The sequence below is a fragment of the Rhipicephalus microplus genome, chromosome 9 (genome assembly GCF_043290135.1).
Source record: "Rhipicephalus microplus isolate Deutch F79 chromosome 9, USDA_Rmic, whole genome shotgun sequence".
In the NCBI taxonomy this organism is placed as follows: Eukaryota; Metazoa; Arthropoda; class Arachnida; order Ixodida; family Ixodidae; genus Rhipicephalus; species Rhipicephalus microplus.
Window position 1 is genome coordinate 9,014,751 of NC_134708.1, and position 16,342 is coordinate 9,031,092.

The 16,342-nt window shown below is 46.9% G+C and overlaps 1 protein-coding gene and 1 long non-coding RNA gene across 2 annotated transcripts; both read right to left on the reverse strand.

Moving 5' to 3' along the window:
• Positions 1-300: 300 nt before the first annotated feature.
• LOC119165591 (uncharacterized) lies at positions 301-7,464 on the reverse strand. Its single transcript, XM_075874330.1, has 3 exons — positions 7,374-7,464; positions 3,849-4,133; positions 301-1,007 (listed from the first exon to the last, which is right to left on the reverse strand). Exons 1-3 carry the CDS (start codon positions 7,462-7,464, stop codon positions 628-630), a joined length of 756 nt encoding a protein of 251 aa, XP_075730445.1. The 3' UTR covers positions 301-627.
• A 7,785-nt stretch (positions 7,465-15,249) lies between these two features.
• LOC119167903 (uncharacterized) lies at positions 15,250-16,128 on the reverse strand. Its single transcript, XR_005109342.2, has 2 exons — positions 15,805-16,128; positions 15,250-15,743 (listed from the first exon to the last, which is right to left on the reverse strand). It is a non-coding gene; the product is annotated as an uncharacterized LOC119167903 (long non-coding RNA).
• Positions 16,129-16,342: the final 214 nt, after the last annotated feature.

A 16,342-nucleotide genomic window follows, 5' to 3' on the forward strand; every position in this document is an offset into this window, starting at 1 on the left:
GAAACGAGACTAGTGGAATAGGGGTTAAAAGTTTAGGCATTTCTTGCATAAAGTGGTGCGTGGCATTCACTTTACCATCGGTCCAAAATAAAGCAAAGTTAGGATACAGCTGCCTGTGGCAGATGGCAAAGATTCCATGGCATAATCATTACTGTCACATTACATTATTGTATGAAATTCAAAAAGGAGTGAACTTGCTTAAGTGTTAGTGATGGGCTAGTTAGCTGGACATGATTTTGAAAATGTCAGTGCGAAGTTCAAGAAAATATGGACAGGCAATCAAATATGCAGACAACGCAGTGGTCTCTATTGTGTTCATCTTTATTTTTCTACGTTTTCCAAAATTTTGTGCTGGTGTTCTCAACAAAAAATAGAAGTGTCGGAGAGCATGGGCACATAGGAATGCCGAGGAGACATAACACTGTTAAGGTAACTGGAAGATTGTACTGGAATGAATGGTAGAATACAAGAATATAGAGTAAATTGAGAGATCAAAATCCAGTCAGTGGTGATGGAAAGACTTGGGTTGTAATAAAGTGATTAGGAAAATAAATGCTAATGTATAAAGTGTAAATCATGATGAACAAAAAACGCGTCACACAGCAGCCCGTGAACAGAGCCGTAAAGTCATTTCTTTCTCTTGCTCGTGCTATTGCGGGGAGTGCTCTTGAGAAGCGCCATGTTATACGTGCCCTCTGGCCTCATGGGACAGTAAGATCGCGTGTGGCTCTTATCACCAGTGGCACCGCATATCTCGCACCGATAATCGCGCAGGATCGGGCACACCACAGCATTGGTCAGGGGGTCACGCAGTATGTGCGTACGTGCAAACGATCGAGTCTCGCCGAGACGGCGGCAGAACGCACACTCCACCGGCAGTTGTCCAGAGGGGCGACGTCGCCGCTGTGAGCTGACCTGGACAGTTGCCTTACTGGTGGACTCGACACAGCTGAGGCGCTCTTCCCTGGCCACATCACCCTCCAACACGACCTGTGGGCACATCTTCTCTGCAGAAGAAATCGATCCACTTTCAGCAAACTTTGCGATTTCCAAAAAACATATCTCGAGCCAAAATAAATGCGACAGAAGAAGCAGCTTGTCGACTGCTTTGCATGGAATCTATTTGCTTCACAAAACAAGTGACAGAACTTATCCATTTAGAACATATGAAGGTATTCGGATAGTTGGGATTGCACAAGGGAAAACCCTAGACGAAAAAAACCTTAGAAGAATGCCCGAGACCATCAATCATGTGCACATCATTTTTTAGAATCGATGAAGACTTGTGATAGTAGAAGCAGAATATGCACTGAAATGACAGCAGCAATTGCAAACACAGCCTGCATACGCACAGTCTGTTGATATAATGATGCTCACTCATTTTGCATGTCCCTGAATAATATAGCGGTTGTGCTCATCTATGTTTTACCGCTGAATTTCGTAACTTCAGAATTAATACTAGGGGCTGCTTTTTTTTTCATAAACCCAAAGCCGGAGTTGGAATGGGTGCCTCACGCGAAGAACTTAAATTTTTCCAACTTGACACAACTGTACAACTCAACCAATCAAAAAGGTAATTTAACGTACTATATTACTACTGCCATAAATGTTCTCTCTAGCAGTCTTAAGATGCCCGAGGCTATGGAAGAATTAATTCTGAAAGCGTCAAACAGATATTGCATTTTACCCCCAGATTTTAAGGGTTTTGTACTGATGTCATGAAAGACCCAGCATAGAACGGGAAAAACATATGGACATCAACTTAACAGGCTATATAATTGGAACACAATTACGTCATGTGCTTTACAAGTAAACTCACAGTTTCATTAGAGACCAACCTCTGTCTTCTACAGGGTAGATAATCCTTGCAGTTCAGCGACCTCCCTTCTTAAACTGCAAGGGTAGCCCTATTGTGAGAAGTTGAAAGGTGGAAAGGGTATAATAAAGAAGAAAGTTTAAAGTAAAAAGCGTTTAACATCAGCCTTTAACGAGTGCTGCTGTTAGATCATTTTTAACAAATACTGAAAGACAAACCTCCAACCTCTGTCTTCTGTAGGGTGGATTATCCTTCCAGTTCAGCGGCCTCCTCTCTTAAACTTGAAGGGTAGTCCTATTGTGGGAAGTTGAAAGGCTATGGTAAAGAAGAAAGTTCGTAGTGGAAAGCGTTTAACATCGGCCTTTGCTTCTGTTAGATCATTTTTAACAAATACTAAAGTGACGATTCGTATTACCTGTCATGGTTGCCATGTAAAAAAGGAACAGAGTTAGAGTTCCTTTAAGGTAAAAGTAACTAGTTACTGGTAATGTTACTACAGTAACTAGTTGCCACACAAGGCTGTGCTGAGGCTAATCTGAAGAGCATAAGGGATGCATCCAATCACTTGCCTATAGGGGCGCACATGGTTCTTCATAGGAAAGCGTGTGTAGTGCCTCCCTCAACTCTCTTTACCGCCTTGAACGGGTTTGAATGTGACAAAGCAAGATCCGCAATAGATGCACGAAGAAGTGAAGCAATGACGTGCTGATCTCAACAGCATAGCTGCCTTGCCTTGTTGCAGTGTCTAAAACAGGCAAAAGAGTCCTTGGAACGCTACATAAAGGCTGCCTGGCCATCACTGTTTAGAAGCGGCATGACAATAACCCTGTGGGTTATCTTTTCCCTACTGTGAAGACTAGGGGAGCTCATCCATACGATGAGGCTACTCCAGTTCACTTTGCAGAGTTCTTCTGGACTTCAACAAACATAATTAAATGCAGGCTTGCATATGAAATGTATCGTCCTTGGCTCCAAACACTTGGTGGGGATAAGGTTTAAACAGCAACCGAAGGGGTCCAACCGAGTAAAGGCACGCTGCTGTTTTGTGGCCCTCCTTTAGCATTTTGGTGTCTGGGCTGGCTGCTTCCCCCCCTTTTTTTTTTGTCCCGTGCTCACGACATGTGGCAACGAAAAGCAAAATTTGTCACGGCCGCTGGATACAAACGGGCACTATGAGCGTTTGTATCCAGCAGCCGTGTGTGGAATGTTCAGAAATATGTGCAGCCATAAGCGTGCGCACGGGGGAGGGGGGGGGGGGACAGAGCCAGCTCCATACATTAGGGAGTTTTCGAATAGAAGCCCCAGAGAAATAGCGTCAAGGCCACTGTGCATGCGCGAAACCTAAACCGGGTTTTAGGTTGGGGACGCTATTCCTGAAATTTAACGGGAGCCCCAAAGCCTGCCCCATAAGTTTTGCGTCAGACAAAAGTGATGGCACCTACTAAAGTGACATAACCAATAATTGGGAGAGCATCTTAAGCGCCGCAGACCCTATTCGAAAACTCTTCGCTCCTGCTTGACCCAAAGCGTGCATACGTAAAGGGGTTTGGGGCCCTAAATTTTTGGTTCCCCTATTCGAAAACTATTCGGGAGGGGGGGGATATGATGAACCTTCGCCCCCACACCAATTCTTGCACTCCCCTGCTAATAAGCACAATTAAACATTGCTCACACAAGTCCCATTTTTCTATCGCCCACTAAACAAGATGTAACAAAACAGCTCTCATGTTTCTTGTACGTTAGAGGCCACGAACCAACTGACATCAGGTGTCGGCTGACGCCGTTTTGAAGTACCCGCGTTAACCCGACTGCGACGGGCCTTAATCGGCGCTCCTCGAGCGGTCCCACGAGTAGTTCTCGACAAAAAGTGTACAATATAGTTTTTTTTTAATAAAGCGAACTTAACTGATTTGTAGAAGCACATGTCCGAGCGAGTACGCTGAACTCGATGAGGTCGTCCAATCATCGTCACCGATTTGAACGCTCTGGGTTTTTCGCGCGAGATTCAAAAGGGCGAGTCCGTCATGCTCACCTGCAGTTCCCGGCGTCTGGCTGCCAGTGTTCTGACGGCGGCCTTCAGTGTCCTGCGGAACTCTCCGATGACCTCCGTGACCTGGTGTCGTCTCGGAGGCCGCACTGCCCCAAACACGGCTCTCCTGCCCGTCCGTTTCATCCGGCGGCGGCGGCGGTATTACATACTTGTGCCGCTGGTCGGCAGGAATGTCGGCGAAAAAACCTGCGCATAGGGGGCGTCGTGAATGGTTTATTCTCGCCTTCGCTACCCTTCTTACAAGTTCTGTCTCATCCTCGCCACTTACTTATTCATAGAACACGTGGACAATGTCAGCACAAAGCGTCTAGGTGATGTCGCTCTTTTTTCGTCTACACGGCATATTATCTCCACTTGCGCAGTAGAAGACGCACAGAACGAAGTGACAGCAGTGAGATAAGATTACCGCGTACGCGAGCGTTACGCAAGTCAGGGGGAACTTGAGACACACACCCCCCCCCCCCCCCCTTTTTTTTTTTTTTTGTGGCAAGTGAACTGTAGCGGTACATCACAAATTCGACATGTGCTGAAGTTGTCTCTCTCTTCCTCTCTATTTTTTTTTTTTCTCGGAAGGTGTGCCTCGTGCGGGGAAATTGCAACGCTCCAACTTCCTCGCGGCGACGCCCGTTTCAACCGGGTCAACGCCGCTCGCCCCGCTACTGTTTTGCATCCCATCAGGGCTCCCTTCGGGGAAATGGTCAATAACTTCCATGTAAATGTAAAAGGCTAAGATTGAGGCCCGCCCCCTCTTAGGTAAATACCCCCAGTACGCACGCCTATGTGGGCGCAATGTCGCCTTATTGGTGAATCATCTTAATAGCTTTGATGTACAGCGAAACCATGCACAGGCACCCGAGAAGTTCCCAAACATTGTCTGGTGTCCCCGAGTGCCTTTCTCGTGTAGAGATGCAAAGTGCGAGGGGGGGGGGGGACGCGAAAATTCCAAAAAAAAAATATTCGCGCAGTAGGAAAAATTGGCCAAAATTTCTATTGGGTGAAACTTACATAAATAAAGCTTGGGCAACACCCAGCGTACGTGAAACCAACACATTGCACACGATACCAAAGCACCAAACGACGGCTGACCACTTGGTCGTTCGGCTGTGGTCATGTTCGGGGCGGTTTCTGATGTGCCGGTACCCGCTATTGTTGAGTTTTAAGTATCCCCCTACACTTCCGCGACCTGCGGCGGAAGTCTGCTTATAAAGCCGTGTGTAAGCAGATCCCGCAACGGTTGGGCAAGTTTCTGATGTGGATGTAGTACTTCATGGTGGAGGATACCAGTGGCGAGAAACGGGTACTCGATGTTTGCAAGCACTACAATAGTAGGGATACATTTTTAGCAATGCGACATCTTAAAATGATAAAAAAAAAATCTAGAGACGAAGCTAGTAATACTGACTCTTAATACGAATTTGTACTTCAACTTTTTACCATCTTAATGTTTCCATAGTCGAAGTCACGAAGAAGTAGACATTTGCGGGTTCTTTGTCATGTCTGTCGTAACAATTATGCGAAGCCGCACCCATTCACAGAGTGCTAAATGAGTTTGCGGTGATGCTTCTGGCCTGCCATTGATCTGTTAAATGCTGTATTCGTTTGTGAAAAGAGACAAAGCATTTCATTTTTGTTATTTGCATAATAATAATGAGAACAGACAGACTGTTTGTTCTCATTAATCTCGTGTCGTTTCGACCTACTTCAAATCTGCAAATCAAGTTACACTTGGCGTATCGTACTTTGGTCGGTGTGCTTCATTTCCTGCATCATGTTTTTTTTTTTTTTTTTCGTCGAACTCGTCGAAATAACAGAACGCGACATCGCCTATTAGCAAAAATTAACAAGTCAATAAATAAATAAATATTACTTTGCACTCTGTTGTCTATGTGGGGAAGAAAGCTGCAGCTGCCGGGTTTTCGTCAACGTATAGCGCCCGCGCACGTAAGGTATAAACGCGAAATATACATTAAAGTCATAATTTTTGGGGTTATGACCCGAAGCCACGGTATGGTTATGAAAGACGCCGTAGTGGAGGTCTCCGCAGATTTTCGATCATCTGGAGTTCCTTAACGGCTACCTGTACATATAATTAAGCACATGGCCTGCATAGCACTTCACCTCCATCAAAATGCAGCCACCGTGGCCGGTCGGGATTGGATACCGCAGGCGAGATGGTATAAACGATGGCAGAGCCACAATTACGGCGTCGAGCTGTTTTCACAGCAAAATTGGGCACATTTTCGTTGCAACAAACAAAAGATGCGTTTGCGAACTCCTCGGCATATATATTGCACCCCGCTGGGAGAATGGAAGTCTATATGAAAGCAAGTTTCTGTTCCCTCTATACCCACGTCACAGAAAAATTGACCTCATGCAGGGCATTGGGCTGCCTACACATATATAGGAAGACACGAAAGCTCTCAGGCAAGCGAGTTGATTCACAAAGATTGTGACAGAGCCGCGACCGCAAAAGAAATAACAAAAAAAAAACGTGACAGTGAACCCACATGCCATGCGGCAGTCAGCGTTGTGTCCTGCGTGTTCATTATACCGCTAAAATTTTCCACTTCTGACGTCACAGACGTGACAATTTCAATTATACAGCTATTTACATATCCGGGTGTAGGCGTAGGTGTGTAAACTATCGAGATTAATGTAAATATGCGCGTACGCGCGCACATAGAACGCGCACGAACACACGACAAGTGGTTGGACCGCGAGTTGAACTTCCACCCATACCCTCTGAAAAAAAAAATGCGGATACACGCCCCTGCATGTAACGATTTGCAGGGGCGTAGCCAGAGGGTGGCACACCGGGACTATCCCTTCCCCCCCTCCTCCGATATTTCTTTTTTTCACGATGGCATGGAAAGCGAGAAATTCCTTCCACGAAATCAAGGAGCCCCCCCCCTCCAATAAAATCATTACAATAAGAGAAAATTCTGGCTACGCGCCTGCTAACCGTGCCTGCCAGAAATGAAGCGCTAAATTCACGCGCTAACTTCCGAACTAGTTTTTACTGAGTGTGCAGATACGCGCTTTCAGCTACAGGCCTAAAGAAAAAGATCACATATAAAAATAGGATGTGGGGTTCTACGTCTCAAAACCACGATATCATTATGAGAGACGCCGTAGTGGAGGCCTCCCGAAATGTTGGCCATCTGGCGTTGTTTAAGGCGCACTCACATCGCACAGAACACGATCCTCCTGCCATTAAAAGAAAAAAAAATACGCCTCAATCCCCTTTGGGCCTTAAAACAACACGTCATCAGAAAATAACGATACATAGTTATAGCGCGAGAACAAAACGACGACACAGAGACAAGAAGGACACTCTGTGTCGTCGTTTTGTTCTCGCGCTATAACTATCGTCAAGCCATACCAACTAGCCCAAGCTGCCACACTTCTAAGTCATCAGAAAGGCTTCACATGCAAATACATCCGCTTCACATGGTTGTCCGAACGGAAGGCTATAACATAAGCACCAAAGCAGTGACTCGTACTAACCTACGACCCGTGGTCGCGGGGTGTAGAACAGGCGAATCACTTCATCCTGCAGCACTCCGTGCGGGTTGTTGGGAACTGAGCGGTCGTTCATCCCGAGTCGCGACGGGACGGTGGGGCTCGCGCGGTCCGAATGAGGTTTCGGCAGACTGGCGCTTTACACAACCCGTCCAGATTGTGGGACACGCCGCAAACGGGCAAGTTAGTCACTAAATGACACAGCGAGCGATTATCTCAACTTAAAGCTGGGAGGAGGGAGATAGGGGATGAAGAGAGACGTCTCTTCTGCTGTGCTTGCAAGGAACGATTCATAGCTTCGCACCGTTCCACCATTCTCGACTATCACGTTCTCCCCGGAGCGCATTCAGACGCCTATCTGTCCCGCTAATTCTCTTCGAGAGAAGATTTCAAGTTCTCTCGGTTGCGATAAGAGATGGGGAAGGCAAGACGGCGGCATATCCTTTCGTGCCTTTCCGCGCAACAGCTGACTTCGCGGGGCCACCGCTCGCTTCTCCTTTCAAAGGGTATACGTTGCTGCCGTCAAGTGCGCGTTTGAGCCCGCTGTGAAGAATCGGAAACCGCCAGATCGGGCCGTTCCCTCCTTTGTTTTAGCCGACCACGTATCGCAATACGCCCGGGATGATGATCAAGGTCGGCGGCAGGCCACCTTATGAGACATGGTCCACTTACAACCCACGTGTTTTCAGTGTGCGAGATGAACTGATGGTCTGAAAAAGAAAACCCCTCTATATCGGCATACCAAAGACTGCTCTCTCTTTTTCTTTATCGAAGTGTTCAAGAGAGGTGTGTAGAGTTGAAACTTGCAATATAAAAAAAAAGAGGCTGAAATGGCCACATGAAATATTCAAATATTATCTAGCGCAGTAAGACGGTAAGTTGGGCCAGTTGATTGGGATTCATCGTAAACATGTAGCGCCGTATTTTCTTTCTCTTTTGCTACTTCCTTGTGTCTGGTGTTGCGCTGTAAACAAGTTCGATGAATGGTCTAACGGTGTGCTGAACTGCTAGCCAGAAGGTCGCCGGATCGAATCCTGCGTTGCGGCGGTCGCATTTCAATGGACGCGAACTTGCGTATGTCGGCATACTAATGAGTCGGCTCACTCAGACTCAGATGGAGCCGTGAGTCCGAGTGTGAGTGAATACGGATGATTCTAAAGGGCTAGATATATTGTTTGAGCGAGTCTGAGTGAGTTTCACCTTTTTTTTTCTCCCGTCGACCTATGATTCTACCTGTAGCTCGTCTTCCGCGTCACTATCAAGTTTGCCTGGATTCACGTTTGTATGCGTACACCTAGGCATTGTCGTTAATACAGAATTTCAATATTTATTGATCAGAGGCGTCAATTTTGTGGGAGGGGAACGGGGTTCACTTGCATACCCTCTCCTTTTGCCAGTCATCCAGGGATTGAGGTTTTTGATAAATATATCTTATACTGTCATCTCTATCAAGAAAAAAATATCTTCAGTGATTTGTAACCATTCATAACTCGTATTCGGAATCACTATTATCAAAAGGCGCCAACAAGGACACTGATTACGCGAGATATTGGTGTTAAAGAGGACTCATGCGTCGACTCATTCGGACTCAGGTCGATACGTGAGTCTTAGTGAGTGTTGGTAAGCAAAATATCCGTGAGGTTAATTCCGAGTGAGTCTGGTTAAAAAAAAAAACTTGATGCCACAGGCCAGTCGCTCTGCGCTCGTTTGCTTCTGTGATCGGCTCTCTCCCAATCACGCGCTACCTTCCAAGTAGAAAAGTGAAGGAAGCCCGTTTGATATAAAACTTCTAGGATATTATTTCAAGTGTTAATCGACGACGTTTGTCTCAGTCATCACGACGAATGCCAGTTGACTCAGAAGGCGATATGGCTCGAAACGACCAGCTGCTTTTTTTTTTTGAGATTGCTTAGCAGCCGCGTTTTATCTGCCTTTCTTGCCATCAATCGTTTGAAGATTTCTTGTGAAGATACGTGCTATCGATGTACATACAAACCAAAGAAGGGACGAACTGCAAGAAAGAAAAAGTGTACTTCAATCTCCAATAATACTCGTGCAACAATAGCGCATTCTATTATTCTTCTTTTCCTTGGTGCATGCGCGTACAGAATGCTCTTGGCCGACTTACAGCCGAACAGCGCGCAGTTAATGGCTCTTACTAGAAATGTTGCAAAATACGCCTAGCACTCAATCATAAGTCTGATAACACAGTATGTACTGCATTTTTTTTATTAATATACTTGTTTGTATTGGCTGGCTTTGATTGATTTGTGGGGTTTAACGTCCCAAAACCACCATTTGATTATGAGAGACGCCGTAGTGGAGGGCTCCGGAAATTTTGACCACCTGGGGTTCTTTAACGTGCACCCAAATCTGAGTACACGGGCCTACAACATTTCCGACTCCATCGGAAATGCAGCCGCCACAGCCGGGTGTATTGGCTGGCTTGCGAAAATTGTCAGGGCGTCGTGCTTGACGTCGACGAAGGCAGAGACGAGTTGTCCAAAACGAAACGTTTTATTTGACCGAACCTGTGACTGGCAAACGGGTAAGTCCAATTACAGCGATGCTCACCAGCTGGCACCGATAGCGGCGAACAGAGCGTCGGCCGTCGATCAACTGACTAGCGGTGGAGTGCGTCGGCATTTATGCATGTGCTGCCGAATATTCTAGCGTTATCGCTGGTGGCCACGTAGGTTCCAAAATAATCTGCAATGTTCGCGTTGCGCTCGCAATCTTGACAAAGTGATCTTCTACACTCCCGAAGCTTCAGAGCGTCGGCCGTCGATTAACTGACTAGCGGTGGAGTGCGTCGGCATTTATGCATGTGCGGCCGAATATTCTAGCGTTATCGCTGGTGGCCACGTAGGTTCCAGAATAATCTGTAATATTCGCGTTGCGCTCGCAATCTTGACAAAGTAATCTTCTACAGTCCCGAAGCTTCTCGAATACTCCAGGCGCGGTTCGCGCTGAACATTACTTACAGAGTAACGGGGCAATAACAAAACTTGAGGAATGATTGTTGATTGATTGATATGTGGGGTTTAACGTGTCAACACCACCACATGATTATGAGAGACGCCGTAGTGGAGGGCTCTGGAAGTTTCGACCACCTGGGGTTCTTTAACGTGCACCCAAATCTGAGCACACGGGCCTACAGCATTTCTGCCTCCAACGGAAATGCAGCCGCCGCAGCCGGAGGCAGGATTGTGACAATATTTGTATTTACACCTACGCTAATTGTTACAAGTGCGACTAATAATGTATTTTTATTTCTGTTTTTACACTTCTATAACACGAATAATGCGCCCACTGTCACCTTATTTTGTGCATGTAGTCTTATACTTACTGCTGATATGAATGTCTTTCTTTTATTTTTTCCCTCCTGTAAAATCCTTGAAATAAAACAAAATGAAAAACAAAACAAAATAAAACACTAGAGAACAGAGATCTCTTACGTCGTCTTTGAACGAAACTTAACCAAAAAGCTTGACATACAGTGTGCCACTGTAGCTAGGTCAGGGCGGATTGTTCTTCGTGTACCACTGGTATCCTCCTCGAAGTCGGCGTCGCACAAAAACAACCGGATAATGGACAGGTGTTCCGGGTTGAAAAAAAAAAAAAAGCGCCACCATGCTGGGCATCGGCTGCGGCACGCGAGTGCAGTCTGACGACACATCATCGGAAGAACATTTTCGGCAGGTCACGCCCGTTTAGAGTAGTCTAAATAGAATTATGGAGGCGGCTGTTAAAAGGCTTTGACGCACGCATTCGCCGCACCAAAGATAACCGGGCGTAGCGCAGAGCAATGCAAGGATTTTTTTTTTCAACCACCCTAAAGGCCCAGAAGGCATTACACGGGAAGAAAGGGGGGGGGGGTAACAATGAATGGAGAAAATATTAGAAAAAAATCACTAAACAATATATTAAAAATACATGAACAAGAGTAAGCAAAACCAAAAACATTTGAAGGTTAAACAATGGCCAAAGAAAAGCAATCATAACAAAAAAGCAACCACAATTCAAGTGCCTAACAATAAATAATATTTCATAGGAGTGGGGACACGAGTCTTGATAACGATTAGCTTATAGTTTTAAGAATGACTTTATAATGACTCATGATCGACAATGTGTGCAATGTCAGTACGCAGAACGTTCCATGCACGAATGGCGATAAGAAGTATAGGGAGTGATAGAACAGATAAGTGCGAGCGAAAGCGGCTTCATTTTTATACTGGTGATCTAGTGGTGAATATATATGACGAGCTCCATGGCCTGATATCGAATGTGTCGTGGGATAACTGATTGTGGTGTAGCTTATGAAAAAAGGAACACAGTGCCAGCATGCTGCTCTTTTCTGGCGGAGCTAAGTTGAGTGAAGACGTGATGTCGGTTATGCTTGATGTGCGCAAGTAGTTTTTGGCAAACGCTGGGAACACTATTGGCGGATGCTGGAAAACGCAGGATAGTTCGCCGTCATTTGGCGAAACACTTGCTCCGGAACGACGTAGTTTGTCGACATCTTTTACTGCAGACAAAGGCGGCATTTGATCCCTTCAAAAGGTACAAATTTATCCTATTGCAAAGTTCAGCTGCTAGTCAAGGTCACATGAGAAAAGATTTTTTCCCACTTGGGCATTTGAGATCGGACGCGCCAGAATCCTGACGGCTCCAATGGCGAGCGCTGAGAAAGGGCGTATACTATCGACGTCCCTGAAAGCTGGCGCTCCATGATAAAAGCTTGTGGTGGAATGAGTTTCAGCTGTAGTGAATGACGCACGAAGCAGTCCCTACAAGAAAGGGACGGCGTGCAAAGCCTTCCTGGCTTTCTGGGAACAACGGAAATAACTTCCTCGAAGGGCGCACCGCACTTTCTGGGCGGTCAAGCTTACGCTACACATATTCGCCTCCATCGTGTTGCCTTGCCACCCCTACCCTTGCTTCTGGACTGCTGCTTCTGTTGATGACGACCGTTCCACTGCTCAATTAATCTTTCCTCTTCTTTCCACTTTTCTCCCTTTTCCCTTCGCCGCAGACACTGCGCCGTGCTCCCGACGGGGTTTCAGAAATTAGGTGCCTTTTCTCATCTTCTAACCACTACCACTACCCATCGTGTTGCTGGAAGCTGCCCAGAGAAGCCGTGACTTCTTGGTCTGGCTGAAAAATGTGCTAACATGATTAAACCATACATGCCGAATTAGACTACACTGCAGCGATCAAGAAGTCATCCAGTTCTTCAGAACAGTTAGAGCTTCGGTTGGAACACGCGGTCTAGCTACCTCAGAAACGAAACTTGAGAGAATCTTAAAGAACCTAGAGAACTTAAGTCTAATGCCACCGCCTCGTGGCACACGAAGCAGTCCGTTGACTTACATTTCGCGGTTAGCAACAAATCGCGCGGCAAGTGCGCATTTTACTGGAGAGTCCAAAACCACGAAAAAAAAGTCACTGATGTTGGGAAAAGAATGAGCACAAAATGCGTAACTCAGTCGAGGCCTAATTCCAAAATCACCGAAAGTTCACCAAAGTTCGCCACCAAGAGTTCGTCTGTGTGGCCGCCCGGGCGTCCATCCGCCCTTCCGTGCGTGCGTCTGTTCGTGCGTCCACACGTTCATCTGTGCGTCCGTCCCTGCGTTCGTTCATGCATCCGCTCCTGCGTCCATCCGTCCGTGCAGCCGTCCGTGCGTCCGTCCAAGCATCTGTCTGTGTGTCAGTTCTTCCACCTATTCAACACTCCAAGTACCACCATCTCGCATCTTTTCATCATATATTCCGCATATAGAAGCACCGCCATCCAGCGGACATTCCAAGGACTAAACGAGAGGTGGTACACGCACACTTTCTTACGGCTTGCGCTTCGTGTTTACTCCCCGCCTTTAAGCACCTCGAGTTCATGGTATATGGCACTGCGGCCCAACGCTCGCTAAACCTTTCTAAAAGCAAGGAGGTTACGCCCAGCGAGTATAACGTATCAACCCTTTCTTGTCAGATAGTGCCTAATGTACATTCCAATGACTGCTAATGGGGAATGAAAGACAGGGGAATTCAGCTTTTAATTAACGCGCACGCTGCGAATTTTTTATTGTTCAACAACGCACAGGAGAAATCTCCCACCGGCACCATCTTGCAGGTCAAAGCGTAAGAGATGTTACGTACTACGACGAGGAACGAACGGGTGCCGCTTAAGATAGCTTCGCCCCTAAAACATAAAGGGGGGGGGGGGGGTCCAACACCCCAGAACACTGCTGGATATGCCAATGATCCAGGACAACAGCACTGTGAATTCTGCAAACTATCTGTGATTGAGGTGAGCGTTGCTGTGCGGTACTTTTACACTTTGCTTCGTAGAAAGATACAGTTCTCAACAGATCTGACACCGTCAGGACTAGGGGCGTAGCCAGATTTTTTTGGGGGGGAAGGGGGGGGGGGGGGCTCATTTATGTCTTTACTGGCGTTTGTGTATGGGTGCGGGTAAGATCACACACGCAAAATCGAAAATGTTTGGCAGGGTTCCAATTCGCCCCCTACCCTCACTCTTTCAGTTACGAAAATGAAGGAAGAACAAGAGAGGATGCATGGAGGTTAACCCGGCACATGATAGGTTTGCTACCCTACGCTGGGCAAACGGGAGTATAAAGATGAGAAAGAGGGCAAAGAAAATGGAAAGGTGGGGGAAAATATTCGCTTGTAAGAGACAAAACTTTCCGACGTGTTGCGACAATTGGACGATCGTCCACTCTCTGTGCAGATGCTGCTGGAGCACCGTCCTCGTCGGCTCACAAGGCAGCCAAAGCCCTATCACGCTTCCTGGGGACTATACGCACCATGTGAACGCCTTTGACTTCTTTTTTTTTTTGCACGGTGCCACCGCTTCAATAATGTGTGCTCGAAACATTTTGCTCAAGAGGACTTCTATGCCCCATCGCCATTAAGAACTCGTCTGCGAGATGATGCTGTTCCCAGAATTCTGGTGAGAGAAAACTGCAACCAAATTATTTTGACACCATAAGCATTTCCATAACGATCATATAACTTAATGCTTAAGTAGTCTCAGTGGTTGTTTATTTGCATTTAATTGTTTGAAGCATCGTGAAAAATTGAGTCTTTCCGAAGATCCCCCCCCCCCCCTCTTTTTTTTCTTGTCACATATCTGTTCAGGACCGCGCGCTGCTGCTCTGTAATGTAAGTACGTCTCTTGCCTCACGGGATGCTTAGGCGGGCTGTGGTTGCGCTAGGATTCTAGCCACCCTAGTTGCTCTTCAACTGTGTCTCTAGAATACACTTCTTCCGTGATAGAATACGAAACGATGGATGGATTGATGGATATGGCTGTACCCTTTAAAATAGGCGGTGACTAGCGCCACCAAGCCGTAATACTTAATGAACCAAAAACTAGATTTATTTTTTTTTTAATGAGTTTAAGGATTCGTACTTTGCAGTGAAGAGTTTAATTTTCACTCATGCCTTAACTTTAGCCACCAATCAGATAACCTCCTTCTAGTTAAGTCTACGCGCTTAAAGTCTATTTTGCCCTCCCGGTCCCTAAACCCCAGTGCTTTGAAAAACTCTGTGCCATCATCCTGAACTATAGGGTGAAGCCCTTTACAGAACATTATCAAGTGTTCGGCAGTTTCTTCTTCCTCTCCACACGCACTGCATACCGCGTCTACCCCTTCGCATTTGGCCCGATATGTCTTGGTTCGCATTACCCCCGTCCTGGCCTCAAACAGTAGAGAACTACCCCGAGTATCATCATAGATCCTTCCCTTGGCAATGGACCATTTGCGGAAAAGCGAGCGCCACCTGCCGTCTAAACAGGGAAGCAGCTCTCGCGCTTTTGGTTGGAAAGGCATTCGTGAACTAACATGTGCTAGGCAGCGTTCGGCGGCTCGCGTGCGCTTGTTTTATTGATTTAGTGTTGTTTCTTTGCCGGAAACGTGCGCTGCTTACGGAAACAACACGATAGAAGAAGAAAACATCCCGTTTGCGTTTGTGGAAACGGGATGGAGCGAGGATTTTTCGCGTTGCAGCCTGAGCAACGACGACGTGTGGCGGTACCTTCACTCCGCTACTTCGACCGTTCGCCAGGCTCATCGCGGCTGGTCCTTCAAGGAAGAAGGATACGTCAAACACTTGAAGTTCAACTTCCAAACATCTGATGACGAACTAGGTCTGGTGAGAGCGGCGTGCGCACCGTCCATGAAGTCCGGCGTGTATGTAACAACGGCATGGCTCGTCGTGGCTACCGGTCGCATCGTCGGCTATGGCGACGCACAGCAGCATCGCCGCGACTTCTCACGTAGGTGAACACACTGGGGACGAAGTCAGGATGGTTCTTGAACTTTGACGGCCGTCCTGCAGTAAACGTGATTTCTGATTGCACAAACCAAGTTATAAGCACTTAAAATTACCGTACCTGTTATGAAATGTGCGCTGCAGATCCGAGAATGTTTGTTGGGCGCCCACGGCGAACCGTCGGCATTCTGTCTCCTCACAGCAGCTACCCAAGCATCTCTCTTTTCGGCACGTAGCCTCGCGGACGGGAACCTGTAGGAATGCGTGCTTCCTTTCTGAGTAAAATAATTCGTGCAGCCGTAGGCCACACAGTGCGCTGGCATTTCTGTGCGCTGATAAAGCGAGGCGACTTAGTTCAGTGACGGCACAGAGATGCACGAGTGACGGCCGGCCCGGCTCGTGTTTTCCAACCAAAACCAAAGCGCCCATAGAGGGCGCCAGCTGCGCCGTTACCGCGCATGCGCAGAAGCTTTTCCGCAAATGGTCAATTTCCTGCTTAAAAGTTCGACAGATCTCTAGTGCTGACTTCTTCATCATGCCGATTCTCCACATATCGGTCTCAGCTTCCTTCATCTTCTTCTTAACCGATAGTTCTTTTTCGAACGCCGAAAAATGTGCGCGCACTCGTGTGGCAGGCCTTCGATGCCGACAGTTGCGGG

Excerpts from the sequence above, each read along its gene's own strand:
- LOC119165591 (XM_075874330.1), bottom strand. The coding sequence starts at position 7,464 with ATGAACGACCGCTCAGTTCCCAACAACCCGCACGGAGTGCTGCAGGAT. Across the intron at positions 4,134-7,373 it reads CCCGCGACCACGGGTCGTAG|TAAGTGGCGAGGATGAGACA; the intron begins GTTAGTACGAGT and ends TCTATGAATAAG. Across the intron at positions 1,008-3,848 it reads CCAGACGCCGGGAACTGCAG|AGAAGATGTGCCCACAGGTC; the intron begins GTGAGCATGACG and ends TTTCTTCTGCAG.